Below are 14268 nucleotides of genomic sequence, written 5' to 3' on the forward strand. Positions count from 1 at the left end.
AACCGCAACATTGTTGAGTCTTAAGTGTGATTGTTGGTAAAATGAAAATGCCATCTAAGAAAAATGTAAAATTAATAATGGAATAATCCCTTGGTATCAGTGGCATTTTCCTTCCATCAAAGAGTACCTACTGTGGTACCTATTTCTCAGTTTGTTTGGGTTCAACACATCAACAAAGTCAGGACCCAAGACACATGCAATCTTTCCAAAAGTTACCTAGTGGAATCCCCACAAACTGCCCGTCGACTTTACACTTCCAACACTTAAAACAAATGATAAATATTCTTTTTAATCGGACTGTCAGTAAAAATGAAATTTCCCGAAATCGTTCCAAATATTACAGGTTGTTTTAAGAAAGATCGGAATTGATTCCGGTCGTTTTAAGATGCTGTTTTAGACAAAAGCAAAGCCACTTACTTGAAGAAGTTAAAGTTGTACGGGCGTCAAGAATGGAATGTACAGTTATCCTGTTTCCTGAAGACCAGGAGAATGGTCGAAATCAGCAGATCCTTTGGGAATTATTGGTTAAAAAGTAGGAAAATTAATGGCGTCCTCAAAAAATCTTCCCTTTCTGGTTCTTCTTTTTGAAGTTTTTTTTTGTTTTCCTTTTTTTCTCCCTAGCGCCAGGAATCGGAAGCTTATGCGCATGCGCGGGAATTTACATAAAACGCCTGTTTATTCTTCGCTCTCGGAACTAGGCAATATGCAAGACATTTTGGACGTGGGGAATCGATCGATTTTTTTCCAATTATTTACAGAAAAATCGAAAGATCCATGGGGAAATTTGGAAAATCCTTCAGTAAATGGAAATTAGAAGATTTTCTTTCCAAGTTTCCTGCTCAAATACGAAAGGAAACGCATAAAATTTATTTTGTTTGCCAAATGCACTGCGGGCAAATCACAGGTAAAAAACGCCTTCAAATAAAATGAATGCGCATTAAAACTTTTTAATGCATATTCACATCCGATTGCGTTTGAAAACGTTTGCCACCGATGGATGCTGATTATAACAGCTGATTCCATAAACAAAAGTTTTGAACCGGGCACAGAAAGAAATCCGTAAAATGGTGAAAAGTTGAAGGAATCCTTTCGGATTTTTATCATTTCTTATTCTTATCTTTTATCAAAGAATTTGCAGCGGGATTCTGAAAACTGCTGAATTAACGCACAAAGTCCCATTTTCACAAGCGTGCTTTTCCCGTTCTAAATTTTCTGTATATCCGAAGTGTTTTTTTTTAAGGAAAGTAAAAGATGGCAGAGTGTAAAACACAGAAAGATGAGGGTGTCAAGATGAAAAAGCTCGAGTACAGTGTTCATAGTTATTCCAGCTATTCAACCACCTACGTGCCAGAGTAAGTAGAGAGCTTTGTAAAACTTGACAACCCCACACTCCCACAGGTCTCCTGAGGGGATTAAAGTGTCCAGGTTTCAGACAAAACACGTTAAAATGCATGGTGTATCTGAACAGTTCGAGCCCAACTTTGTAGAAAAACACCCTCAGTACTTAATGATCACCACTCATGCTCAGATGGTCTGACAGACCATGGTTTCAGAGCTAGGTTTATCAGACTGTCTGAATATTGTGTGTGGTGGAAAAAGCTTGAGATCTAGGTCTGCTGAGTGTGCATGGTTACCTAGCCTAAGTCAATGGAGGAGTTGCAGTTGGGAAAATATTTTTAATAAAAGGTCGTGTTTAACCTAACCCCATAGGACCCATAGGTAATAATAATAACTAATAACACTGGTCACCGCTCAAATCGTGAAAGCTCCTTTTAGCGTTTAACCTAACCCCATAGATAGGTAATAGTAATAACTAATAACACTGGTCACTGCTCAAATCGTGAAAGCTCCTTTTAGTGTTTAACCTAACCCCATAGGTAATAGTAATAACTAAAACACTGGTCACTGCTCATTTGTGACAGCTGCTTTTAGTTACAATTATTCATTGTTGTGGCTTCTAAACTAGTATACCTTCTTTTCTTTTAATTTTTAAGTTCATACAGAAAAAAGTATTGTCTTTTTCCCATATTTCCAAGAGACAAAGTGTTACGAAACAAGAAAATAGACTTCACTTACCTTTCCATTTCATGAGTAACATTAGTTCGCCGGTCGAGTCTGAAGCTCCCAGGATGGTTTCCGGTTCCAAGTTCTTCGCAAAGCCTTTTGGTGAGTCGTCGGATTTTGACTTCTTTTTCTCTCGTTTATCTGGAGGAGGAGGGGAAGGGACATAACAAATTTGATAAAAAAGGTACATGGCTACTGCGGTTAACATATCAAGTATCTACAGAAAAGCACTCAAAATAATTTTTGGGCAAAGCACTAAAAAAGAACTTAGATGTAAACCTTTCCTGAAATTATTGGTACTTAATTTTAAAATATTAAGAGATGGTCAAATCAAGTGATGATGTAAGTCTAAAACAGATATTGCAAGATTGGCTAATAACTAAGTCATAAATTCATTTGGCTCTCATGAATTTAACCTTCCATTACAATGGCTGAAAAGCCAATGAGCACATCTAGGTAGCTTGGAAGGTAGTGTGTCTGGCTGTCTGCCTTGTATGCACTAGGTTGTGCATTCTATTCCCACTTGTGGCAGATTTTATCCCTAAGAGACAAGCTTGGTTCTTGGAACGGCTGGCTTTCTCATATCCTGTCTTTCTTCTCCTCGATTTCGGGACGATAAGACCTTCTCAGCAGTTACAGTTCCCTCTACCAAACCTCTTGGGGAAAAAAGCCACACATACTACAACAAGGACCATTGGGATTTGATAAATCTTCTATTTTCAATTTCAAGGAGTCAAGCATTAAAAAAAAAAAAAAAAAAAAAAAAAAAAAAAAAANNNNATTAGAGCAGTGATTAGTGTTATTATAGGGTTAGGTTAAATACAAAAAGGAGCTTTTCTTTTCCACGGACATGACTTCTGCATATTTACCCTTCAGTCCAACGGTCACAGTGCAAAATATTTTGAATTGGTGTAAAGTATTGTGCCTTAGCTTTTCCAGAAATAATTATGCAAATGAAGAGTTTAAATCGGATCTAATCTTGTTACAGGAATATCAAGGTTGACAAAAGTACGGATCAATCATCCCGTTGGTCATCGGACTCAAACTTTCCACCACAGGTAAATAAATCTTTAGCATTAGAAGGACAGGTTAGAAGACAACCATTTGTTCCACAAGTGAACCTTATTTGTTTAGGATAAAGTCTGCCCCAGTCAGAATTCCACAGTAACTTTGTACCTACCTCTATTTTAGTCTGGCTAGGCGACATTAAACAGAGAAACGACTAGTGTCTGGCTGTGTGACTGTAAACAGAGAGGAGAACACCTAACCCTAACCAGCCTAGCTAGCTGGCAGTTCCTCAAACGGTTCTCTCTGCTTTTAAAGACCAAGCACAAGTCCTCAGAATGGTTGACTGCAGTTCAGGACGAGCCAGCCAATTTAACATGGCTAGAGCTAGAGACCATCACCCCAGTGTATAGCAGATACAAAAAGATATCTTTTCTTTATTCTGCTATCGCCATTCGGGGAAAGCTAAAGCCACTACAACAACAACAACCATTAATTTAGTGATTCATTTATAGCAATCACAGTTAATCAAATTGGTAAGGTTTCAAATTCTCAGGGGGGGGGGGAAATCCATGCCTTGGCTGGAATTGAACCTACACCCTCCTGACAAGCATCTTGAGCACTATACTTAAGGTCATTTCTTTCACCCAATCTAACATTAAATATTTTATTTTTATTCATTCCTCTTTCCAGTATCTTGTACTCAAGTTAGAAAGGCCTGCCATAGTGAAGACAATTACGTTCGGGAAGTTTGAGAAGACTCATGTTTGTAACTTGAAGAAGTTCAAAATATTTGGAGGCCTTGATGAAAACACTACAATCGAGTTGTTGGACTGGCAAGTTTTTTTTGTTTTTTCTCCTGAAGAGTTTAGGTACTAGGTACTGTAACCAACCTTGGTGGTGTAGTGGTTATCGCGGTGGACTTCGGATCTTATTATGCAAGTTGGCTTGTTAGATAGAGAGAACTGTTAAACTCTAACTGTTGAGGTCAGTCTTATGTCATGATTATGTAATAATAATAATAATAGACTCTTGTGTGGTAGGCAACCACTAGGTGAGGTTAACGCCTTTAGTGTTTTCTACCACCTAACCCTTAGAGCTCCATTATTATGTGGTCAAATTCTCAAATAAGTAAATGAGGATAAAATTCCATACATCGGCTGGGATCAAACCCATACCAGGCGAACTTGACCACTACGCTACCAAGGCAGGTTTAGGGTTAGGTGTGGACATACCTGTCTCAGTGTAGGTGTGGACATACCTGTCCCAATGCAGCATACTAAAGAGATAGGAGCCCCTCATATGGTGAGGAAAAAATCAGGAAATGAGGGGCTCCTATCTCTTTAGTATGCTGCACCCAAACAGGCATATACACATCTACTTAACCCTGTACATAACGATGACCTAATTATTTTTTTTTTTTTTTTTGTTTTAAAAGATGAGTGTTTCACCACCGTTTTTATTTCGTAGCAATGAAACAACTGCCCAACAAATAGTATTAACTAGTACCTATGCCGTACATAAGTTTCGCCAATTTTCCAATTCACATCCGATATGTAGTTATGTACATTAGACTTGTTTATGATTCTTATGAAAATTGCAGACAACATAATTTATGCCTCATTTGAAATAAGTATTTGTGGGAGAAAAAAAACCAGAAAACATAAAACACCCGAGTCTTAACTCTAAAGTCTAAACATCATCGCAGATTGCATGATGCGTCAGGAAATGTTAAGTTTTTATCAAGACAACCAGATCTGCAAGACTTCATTGGAGATTGAGGAGAGGAAATAATATTTAAGTACCTATTTTTCAATTTTCATACTCATTTCCACTAGAAACGGCCCTGGCGAGAATCAGGCTCGGACATACAAACCTCACTCATGTCTACCTTATCAAGAGGGAGGAGCCGCCACTCTGTTCCTGTGGTCAACGTCTCACCGTTCAACACATCATCATCGAATGTCCCACCCTAGCCGCCCTCAGGAATTCAATATTTGGTTCATCAAGACAGATCACCCTTTTTGAAGTTCTCAAGGATTCACCTGCAGACACTATAAGAAGGTCCTAAAATTCCTGCAATATTCAAAACTCTTAAAGCTGATAATCAAATTTTCTTTTTTTTTTCTCTCCTTTTTTTCCTTTTCCTTTTTTTTCGTTAAAAAAATGCACTAATGGCCTGCTACATATTTGCTGATGCTCGAGCATTTTCATTATATATTGTATGTGTATGATGTTTTTGTAAATAAATAAATAAATACTTATGTATTTCCGGAACTTTATTTCTATTTCTTTTAATTTTGTTCACAAATATGTACATACTTAGTACTTACCCATGAGCTACTACATAATCTAGACTTGAGTTACCACAGATATTCTTGTTTTTTAAGAGGAAATCAAACCAGAATCTCACCTGAAATCAAGAAAAAACAGAAGCAATAAGCATTATAGTTTTACAAATCTATAGGTACACACTACAAAGTTCACACAGTCGACCGAAATCGACTTAACTTATAAAGTAGGTAGGTTAACATCAAACGATTTAGGCGGAATGAAGAAGTTTATATCATTAGTAGGTAAGATCAAAAGATTCTGGCGGAATTAGAACTTTATCATTAGGACGCTTTTCAAGCGATGTCGATCGACACCAATCAACTATTAGTAGTATACACTGCATAAGATATCAATCGATTCGATTGTATGAATTTCTGATTGATATGTCCTATCCTACTTTAGAATCTTCTGCATATGAATTGCTGATTGGTCTGCTGCCTTAATATTTACCTTAGCGATTCCTCCATATCAAAGGGGTCACGTTTCGCACGTCTGCTATCGTCGTACGTGAAATACGTGTATATTGTTAAAACTCGATGCATGTACAATATACATACACACACTCATGCCAATACGTGCATATTGTTAAAACTCGATGCATATATTACCCTCGTGCCTTCGTATTTAACACACGTCTCCATATTATATTTTCATATTTGATATTGGTTTTATTATTCTGTCAAACTACCTGAATTGAGTCTTCAATTGCATCAGGGTGCTTGCTATCAGAACCCATGAAGATGCCTATAAGATAGGCGAAACTCGAGTCGGAGTAGAAAAACACAAATACCTAGTATCCAGTAATAATAGAAACGGTAAGAATAATGTTAATACATAGGATGTCTAATATAAACCTAACAAATAATCGCCATACAGTTCCCTCTGTCAAACCTCCTAAAAAAATAAAAATAAAAAAAGTACCTATTACCTATATTTCCACTTTCACCTAGGTTTCGCTACCTTTAAACCCAATTTCCCTGCAGATAAACCGAATACTTTTATCAACTTGTGAGATGTTGGGATCAATTTTAATGTGTGTTGTTAAAATAAATATTTAACCCGAGGAACTTTGCAGAGTTTCTGCTGAGGCCAAAACCTTGGAACCTGTTATTAAATATCACCTTAATAGAATACTGAATTACAATATGCAAATATCAAGCTACATACAAGATGGACATGGTAAGTAGTTTGTGCTAATGATACGATGGGTGGTAAAGTTGTATCAAGGACATGATGGATTCGATTCCCAACAAGGACACCCTGTAGGTAAAAGCTCCCACGAACACACTACTAATGGTCTCCATATCTCATATCTAATGTAATGTTTGATATTAGTGATAGTATTGTGTCTTGAATCAATAGCGAACACATTTCAATTGGAATTTAATGTACATATTTTGTCCTGGGATAAAAAATAAACTTTGATTTGTACATAATTATACACGTGTGGGCTGTGGGCATGTGGACAACACAAATATGAAATGCGATAGCGACAAGTAATGGCCATCAAATAAAGTAATAAAAAAGATAAAAACGAATTCATCAATACTGTTTTTAGATCGCTGTCGGGGGGAAAAAGATCGTCTCTATCTTACATAGATAGTTCGATACTAATTTTAGAATTTTAGATAGACGAAATTGTAAACATAGTGTCAAAAGTTGTAAAAGATGGGAATAAAAAGAGTCTCAACTACACAATACAAAAGTCGGTACTTGAATCCCCAAATTCCAATACACTTAACAAAGGTCGGTACTTGAATCCCCAAATCCCAATACCCTGAACAAAAGTCGGTACTTGAATCCGTAATACATAGAAAGCTCATACTACAAACAAAGGAAACAAGTAAACAGCAAAACAGCAAGAAAGAGACACAAGGCAAAACAGCAACAACAAAGGCACAAAGCAAATCATTAACATGAACATCTCGTTCCAGAATAAACCTGCACTGAAAACTACGCAGAGATCTCAAAAAACCTCCATTGTATTTCAACAACCCTCTCAACATGCTGTACCTGACAGCAGTCCTACATTTTCACCAACATCTTCAAATATAGTGTGTTCATAAAGTCTGTGCTTCACTTTCATGATTCATCTCAATACTGACAATATTCAGACCCAAAAATGTGATTTGAAAGTCTTATCAAATCATCAGACCCAGAATTTAAAATCTCAAGTTTGTGTCCTAATTTCGTGGGTCTCATTTTCAAGATGAATCATGTAAGTCGCCAATTCAAAGCACAAATCGCTTTTCAGAATACCTTAATTATATGTGCTTCACTTTCATGATTCATCTCAATACTGACGATATTCAGACCCAAAAATGTGATTTGAAGGTCTTATCAAATCATCAGACACAGAATTTAAAATCTCAAGTTTGTGTTCGAATTTCATGAGTCTCATTTTCAAGATGAATCATGTAAGTCGCCAATTCAAAGCACAAATCGCTTTTCAGAATACCTTAATTATTTTTTAGTAGTTTCCCTAAAGAAATAACATGGTACACTTTTTTTTCCTCTTTCAGTAAAGCGCTTTAGCACGACGGACAGTGAATCTTCAAAAATGCATAACTCTGCCCCTGGATACGAGATTGACATCAAACTTACACTTATTCGGGGTGCACTCAGCCTCGTGAGGACAACTGAGGAGCTGGTTGAAATTCCAGCGAAACAGCCAGGGGATGGAGGACCGCTTTAGAACCTAAAAGTGGATGCCCCGTACAGCTGGTGCACGAAGAAAAAATACCTTCATACACCGTTACCTACCTGCTTATTCAAAAATTTAGAGGGAGGTACAACCAACTCCATAAACACACTATACCTTGTATCAGTACCACCCCATTTCACCACCCTCTCAGCATCTACCACCACCCGCCACCCTCACAACATCTACCAACCCCAACCACCCTCTCAGCAAAATCTTTGTTTACATCCGAGGTCATTGCTCCTGCAGTAGGTACAACACGTGAATACATCATCCATGATGAGTAGATTACGCGAGGGTTTCAAATATTGGCAGTGTGTATTGTACTCGTAGCAACACGTGAATACATCATCCATGATGAGTAGATTACCCTCTTAGCAAAAATCTTTGTTCACATACGCGAGGGTTTCAAATATTGGCAGTGTGTATTGTACTCGTAGTATTTTAGACGCTTAGTTGGTGCCAAATTTGCCTGTCCGGACATTCGCTTTAGTGTCCGTTGTGAATTCTCATAGTAGCTCATGGACATATTCGCATACCTTATGCCCGGCATTCCCGCTCAGACCGTCCTAACGTGGTTCGAGATCGAGATCTAGGTCTGTCAGATGGTCTGAATGCGAGTGCCAAGCACAGGGATAGAGGGTAGTGTTTGCTAGATACTATTGTAAAGTCTACATTTACGGACCGTCTATCCATGAGTCCTTCGTGAAAGAGATGATTGTCAACTGTAGAAGGCAAAGGTACTTAAATGACGATTTTTTTCTCATTGTTTGGAGCGCGGTGGACTTCTGATTCGAAAGTTATTGGTTCGAGTCACTTAGAAGAAGGGCTGCTACCAAGTATCCCATAGCACTGATCAATCCCAAAAAAGGCATCTTTCCTCAAATAAAGCACACGTTTGCCGAAATTCATCAAAATCGGACAAACCGTTCGAGAGTTATGGTGAAACAAACACTCAGAGTTATAGTGAAACAAACACTCAGAGTTATGGTGAAACAAACACTCAGAGTTATCGTGAAACAGCTTTCTCCTATCCTGTCTTCCTTCTCTCTTCGATTTCGGGACGATTAAGACCATAGCAGTTACAGTTCCCTCTGTCAAACCTCTTTATACTCAGAGTTATGGTGAAACAAATACTCAGAGTTATAGTGAAAGAAACACTCAGAGTTATCGCAAAACAAACACTCAGACAAACTAACAAATGTAGGAAAATCGCAGAGTTAAAATTCAGAGGCTGAGAACTCACTCATACCTACGAAACAACAAACTAACAAATGTAGGAAAATCGCAGAGTTAAAATTCAGAGGCTGAGAACTCACTCATACCTACGAAACAATGCAAAATAAGGATAGAGGGATAGAGAGAGAGAGAGAAAAGAGGGGAGGGAGAAAGAGGGAGAATCTAGGTCAAACAATTAAAATAGTTGGCGAAATGAAATATAGCAGACCGGTTGTTTCAGTATCGAGACATAGAAATCACCAAGCTCTGTATGAAATATTTCCGTCAGAAGAATCACATGGATATTTACAATCTCCTCCAGTCTGCCACTGGTAAGAATCTAAATGGTGGGTCCAGACTTGTGCAATGCAACGTGCAAAGCATTTGCATTGCACGTTGCACGTAATGGTGGGTCCAGACTTGTGCAATACAACGTGCAAAGCAACGTGCAAAGCATTTGCATTGCACGTTGCACGTAATGGTGGGTCCAGACTTGTGCAAAGCAACGTGCAAAGCATTTGCATTGCACGTTGCACGTAAAATCAAATCTGACGAATGCGAACGTTTTTCATCCTATCCGAGAATTTTTGTACCGATACTCAACTAGTAATGGCCTATAGTAGGTACATCATGTGCATTACATTGCACGATGCTTTGCAAACACGTCCAAACTAGTGCAACGCACATCAAAGACATTCGCCAGAAAACCGCCAACCTCTCGAACGTAGAATATGTGGTGAGTGATGGACCCTGATATGTCCCAACGTAGAATATGTGGTGAGTGATGGACCTACTCAACTACGGCCTATAGTAGGTAGGTACATCATTTGCATTGCATTGCACGATGCTTTGCAAACACGTCCAAACTAGTGCAACGCACATCAAAGACATTCGCCAGAAAACCGCCAACCTCTCGGATACCCACAAACGTTTGCTGCAATGTTCAAAAAACTTTGCTGCAACTTTTTCAAACACGTCCAAACTAACGAATTTCATTGCATTGCACGTTGCACGTAAAATCAAATCTGACGAATGCGAACGTTTTTCATGTATCCGAGAATTTTTGTACCGACAATAAATCTTGAATGAATGAATGAATGAATGTATTTCTTCTTCTTCTAGTACCATGTCCATTACTGAACGTTGGTGATCAAATTGGCTAATCTTATTGGATCTTGAACTATTTGATATAGGGATGTGTTTGTTTCTTGATACCATTCTCTCAGGTTCTGCATCCAAGATGTTCGTTTTCTTCCTCGTCCTCTTCTTCTTCCTTCTAGGGATCCTTTCAGTATTGTTTGTAGGATTGTGTATCTTTCTGGGTGACGTGAGAATAGAATGTATTAGAAAGTTTTTTTTTTATTTTATTTTTGTACCAAATAAATAAGACCTTGTTTGGATTACGAAAGTAAAGGGACCTTTATTTATAATTTGTGAATTTATTTTGTACCAAATACACAAGTCCTTGTTTAGACTGTGGGAGTAAAGGGACTTTTCAGTCTCATTCTGGCAGTACAAGCAGGGTATATTTATTGTATTCTATTTTTTTCATTTATAATTAGCGAATTTATTCTGTACCAAATACACGAGACCTTGTTTAGACTCTGGGAGCAAAGGGACTTTTCAGTCTCATTCTGGCAGTATAAGCAGGGTATACTTATTGTATACTATTTTTTCATTTATAATTAGCGAATTTATTCTGTACCAAATACATGAGACCTTGTTTAGAATAGCGGAAGTTTCAGTTTCATTCCAAGTATCTTCTTCTTTTTCTTCGCCTTTTCCCGTGTACAGACGGGGTCGGCGTTTTTCATCAGAATCTCAATCAGCCCTAACTATAAACCGGGTATATTCTATTCTATTTTTTTCCTTTTATGTATAAATATTTCTCTTCTTTTTCCAGGTATCAGGTTAGAACATCCACTATTAACACAACTATTCAATGTACTAGTCCACGAGGGTGACTATGAACAAGTAGAACAACTAATGACAAATGCCATCAATAGTAAGTATTCCCTGTCGCGTATAATATCTCTAGTAGCGCGGTCAAACTTTCTTGACTTGGCGGGGCGGAGCGCTACCGCGCTCCTTAATAAAAAAATTGAATATGTGTGAGTGTGTGTGTGAGATGAGAACACGGGAAATACGAGTCATGTCAAATTAGATGAGATAATCGAATAAACTGTGCTAATGTGGGTTTATCAGATACGATGATCAAATCTGCCCGATATTACATAGTGTGGAAAATTTGAAATTGGAATGATTCAATTTAACCAGGGTCGCCAGCCTAGTTAGCTTGGAGGGTAAGTATAGTGCGTTTTAGCGCTGGGTCACAGACTGTCACAGGTTAGATTACCGCCCCCGAGCGAACTTTATCCTAAACAGATGACGTTCGTTCTCGGAACGGGGTGTGGAAGATTTGAAATTGGAATGATTCAATTCAACCAGGGTCGCCAGCCTAGTTGGCTTGGAGGGTAAGTATAGTGCGTCTTAGCGCTGGGTCACAGACTGTCACAGGTTAGATTACCGCCCCCGAGCGAACTTTATCCTAAACAGATGACGTTCGTTCTCGGAACGGCTGGCTTTCTCCTATCCCATCCTCCTTTATTCCATTTTGGGGCGATAAGACCTATTTGCTACAGTTCCATCAGGTTTTGGGGTCTCACGGGGACCCCTGCAGGGAAACCTTTTCCAGGGAGGTCTACCTACGGTTCACCAAACTACTAGTTTTTGATGAACTTTTCAAGTAAGTACCTATTAAGCCAGCCTAGTTCGCTTAGTTGGTAGTGCGTCTGCCTTGTAAACGCTAGGCCGTAGAAACTCATGTTGAGTGGTTAGGTACCATCTCAAAAAATTTCAGGAGATTATATCGAAAAAAAAAAACATTAAAATTGAAAATTTTAATAAAATAAATGAGAGGACAGTTTTGTTTTTGAAGTGAAGTAACGGTATGTAATTATTAGACTTAAGTGTGAGTAACTGAGTAAGTAAAGTGGCCTATTCCGAGTAGATGGATAGGTTATCACATAGAATACATAGTTATTCTAGTATGTATGTACTTAGGTACAAAAGATCTTTATTATTCTATGTATTCATAGGTGTGTAAGATGGTTTTCTTTGTGCCGAGATCACAATATAAAGTAATGTGATAGGTATAATTTAATTATTTAGCATTGTACAACACACACACAGAGCAGCAGATAGCATTGTACAACACACACACAGAGCACAGAATGGCTACTATCCAACTTCAATGTCATCTTACTGCTTCTTTGTTACTTCAATTGAAGTAAATTAATTAAAGGACATTTATTTCTCACCTTTGTTCAGTACTTACCGACTCATTCTTCAAAGTAAGGGAAGAGATATACACACACTTCGAAGAAACGAGATAGACACATTTTTTTGCATAAAAAAAAACACACACACACACACCACACAGCACACACTTGCGGTTACATAGTTATACAACTAGTCAATAGTTGAGTTGGATGTGGTTTGTCCACCTCTGGGGCCCTGTGCCGATTGGTTATGAACAGCGACTCTCAACACACACACACACACACTTGCGGTTACACAGTTATACAACTAGTCAATAGTTGAGTTGGATGTGGTTTGTCCACCTCTGGGGCCCTGTGCCGATTGGTTATGAACAGCGACTCTCAACCGGAGGTCCTCGCTTTGAATCCCGGCCTGGGCGGAAAAACTTTTCTAGTTGATACGGCTCACAGAATTTTTCTGTTCCCGGGTGAGCATGGATATAGAAGAAAATGGGCCTAGAAGTAACCAAGAACCCTTGCAGTTCAAATTGAGAGCATTTGCAGAACCGTTCATAGAGAGGAAAAAAGTCTTACTTCAAAACAGTGAAAATCGCCTCTTGAAGTTTGGTACGATAATTTTTGGACACTCTGTAAAGCAGGTACTACGTGTAGTAGGTCGAGTAATGGAACTTATTCTTCTATAAACTCTACTCATTAGAATATTAGTAGATTAGTACGAATATTAAAATTATAAAATAAAATGCAGTTTCTTTTTGTTATTATGTCACAACTTTGGTGCTCACTGCAGCAGGATTTTTCCCAATATCTCAATAAGTAATCCTAAAATCCAATGTTTACCTACCATGCTGGCACCGGTCGCTATGCGCATTTATGTGTATGTCAGAGCTACTCATTTTCCTCACGAGGCTGAGTGGGCCCCGCAACAGTCAGTCACGGAATCAATCATTTGTATGATACAAATTTCTTGACCCCGCCGGGAATCGAACCCGGGTCTCCCGCGTGCAAGGCGAGCGCAGTGACCACTACGCCATGGGAGCTGACGCGTTGAAGCCGGGAGACCCGGGTGCGTGGTCAAGAAATTTGTATCATTAATATTAAAAAATAAGTAGATACTGATAGTAGAGTAGGTAGTAGGTAGGTATAATATGTAGTTTTAGTGAGGAGTTCCAAGGACATCATCTTGAAATTCATACTTCGGGTATACCTACATATCGTATCAAAACTGGCTTGGTGGTAAGTATGTATCAAATTTATACATAGCATAAATAAGTTGCAGCTACTCAGATATTGGTGGTAAGTAATGTATGTCTATCGAATTTAAACATAGCATAAGTAGTTAAGTAGAAATTAGGTACTCACAGTACTAACAATACATCAAAGAAGTTAATTTGGGAGTTTGGGTTCACAAGTTTGGAAAGTTAGAAAAACTCTCTGACTCTTAGACCAATCGAAGACCTCAAAAAAATATGTTTATGAAAAATGGAGTTTAAGTTTCTTCTATCAAACCGTTTAGAAAAGAATCTGGTGTGAACATCACACGACTTTTCTTATCCTATTGAATGGTGCTTATTTGGGTGTTCTGTTGTAACATTTATAATATCTCTAACGCTCTAACCGTTTAATCGATATAGCTGAAAAACGCCAAAAAGCGGTCAAAATACCGCC

At 38.3% G+C, this 14268-nt stretch overlaps 1 protein-coding gene and 1 long non-coding RNA gene across 2 annotated transcripts; both read left to right on the forward strand.

The window, feature by feature from the left end:
- Positions 1–1044: 1044 nt before the first annotated feature.
- Positions 1045–7469, forward strand: LOC103513186 (muskelin-like). The gene is made up of 4 exons (XM_008477997.3): positions 1045–1352; positions 3053–3122; positions 3763–3909; positions 7338–7469. Exons 1-4 carry the CDS (start codon positions 1252–1254, stop codon positions 7467–7469), a joined length of 450 nt encoding a protein of 149 aa, XP_008476219.1. The 5' UTR covers positions 1045–1251.
- A 2075-nt stretch (positions 7470–9544) lies between these two features.
- Positions 9545–11258, forward strand: LOC113469051. Its single transcript, XR_003392593.1, has 2 exons — positions 9545–9654; positions 11226–11258. It is a non-coding gene; the product is annotated as an uncharacterized LOC113469051 (long non-coding RNA).
- Positions 11259–14268: the final 3010 nt, after the last annotated feature.

Source organism: Diaphorina citri, unplaced genomic scaffold (genome assembly GCF_000475195.1).
Source record: "Diaphorina citri unplaced genomic scaffold, Diaci psyllid genome assembly version 1.1 scaffold937, whole genome shotgun sequence".
Classification (NCBI taxonomy): Eukaryota; Metazoa; Arthropoda; class Insecta; order Hemiptera; family Psyllidae; genus Diaphorina; species Diaphorina citri.

Excerpts from the sequence above, each read along its gene's own strand:
- LOC103513186 (XM_008477997.3), top strand. The coding sequence starts at position 1,252 with ATGGCAGAGTGTAAAACACAGAAAGATGAGGGTGTCAAGATGAAAAAG. Across the intron at positions 1,353-3,052 it reads TCAACCACCTACGTGCCAGA|GAATATCAAGGTTGACAAAA; the intron begins GTAAGTAGAGAG and ends ATCTTGTTACAG. Across the intron at positions 3,123-3,762 it reads ACTCAAACTTTCCACCACAG|TATCTTGTACTCAAGTTAGA; the intron begins GTAAATAAATCT and ends TCCTCTTTCCAG.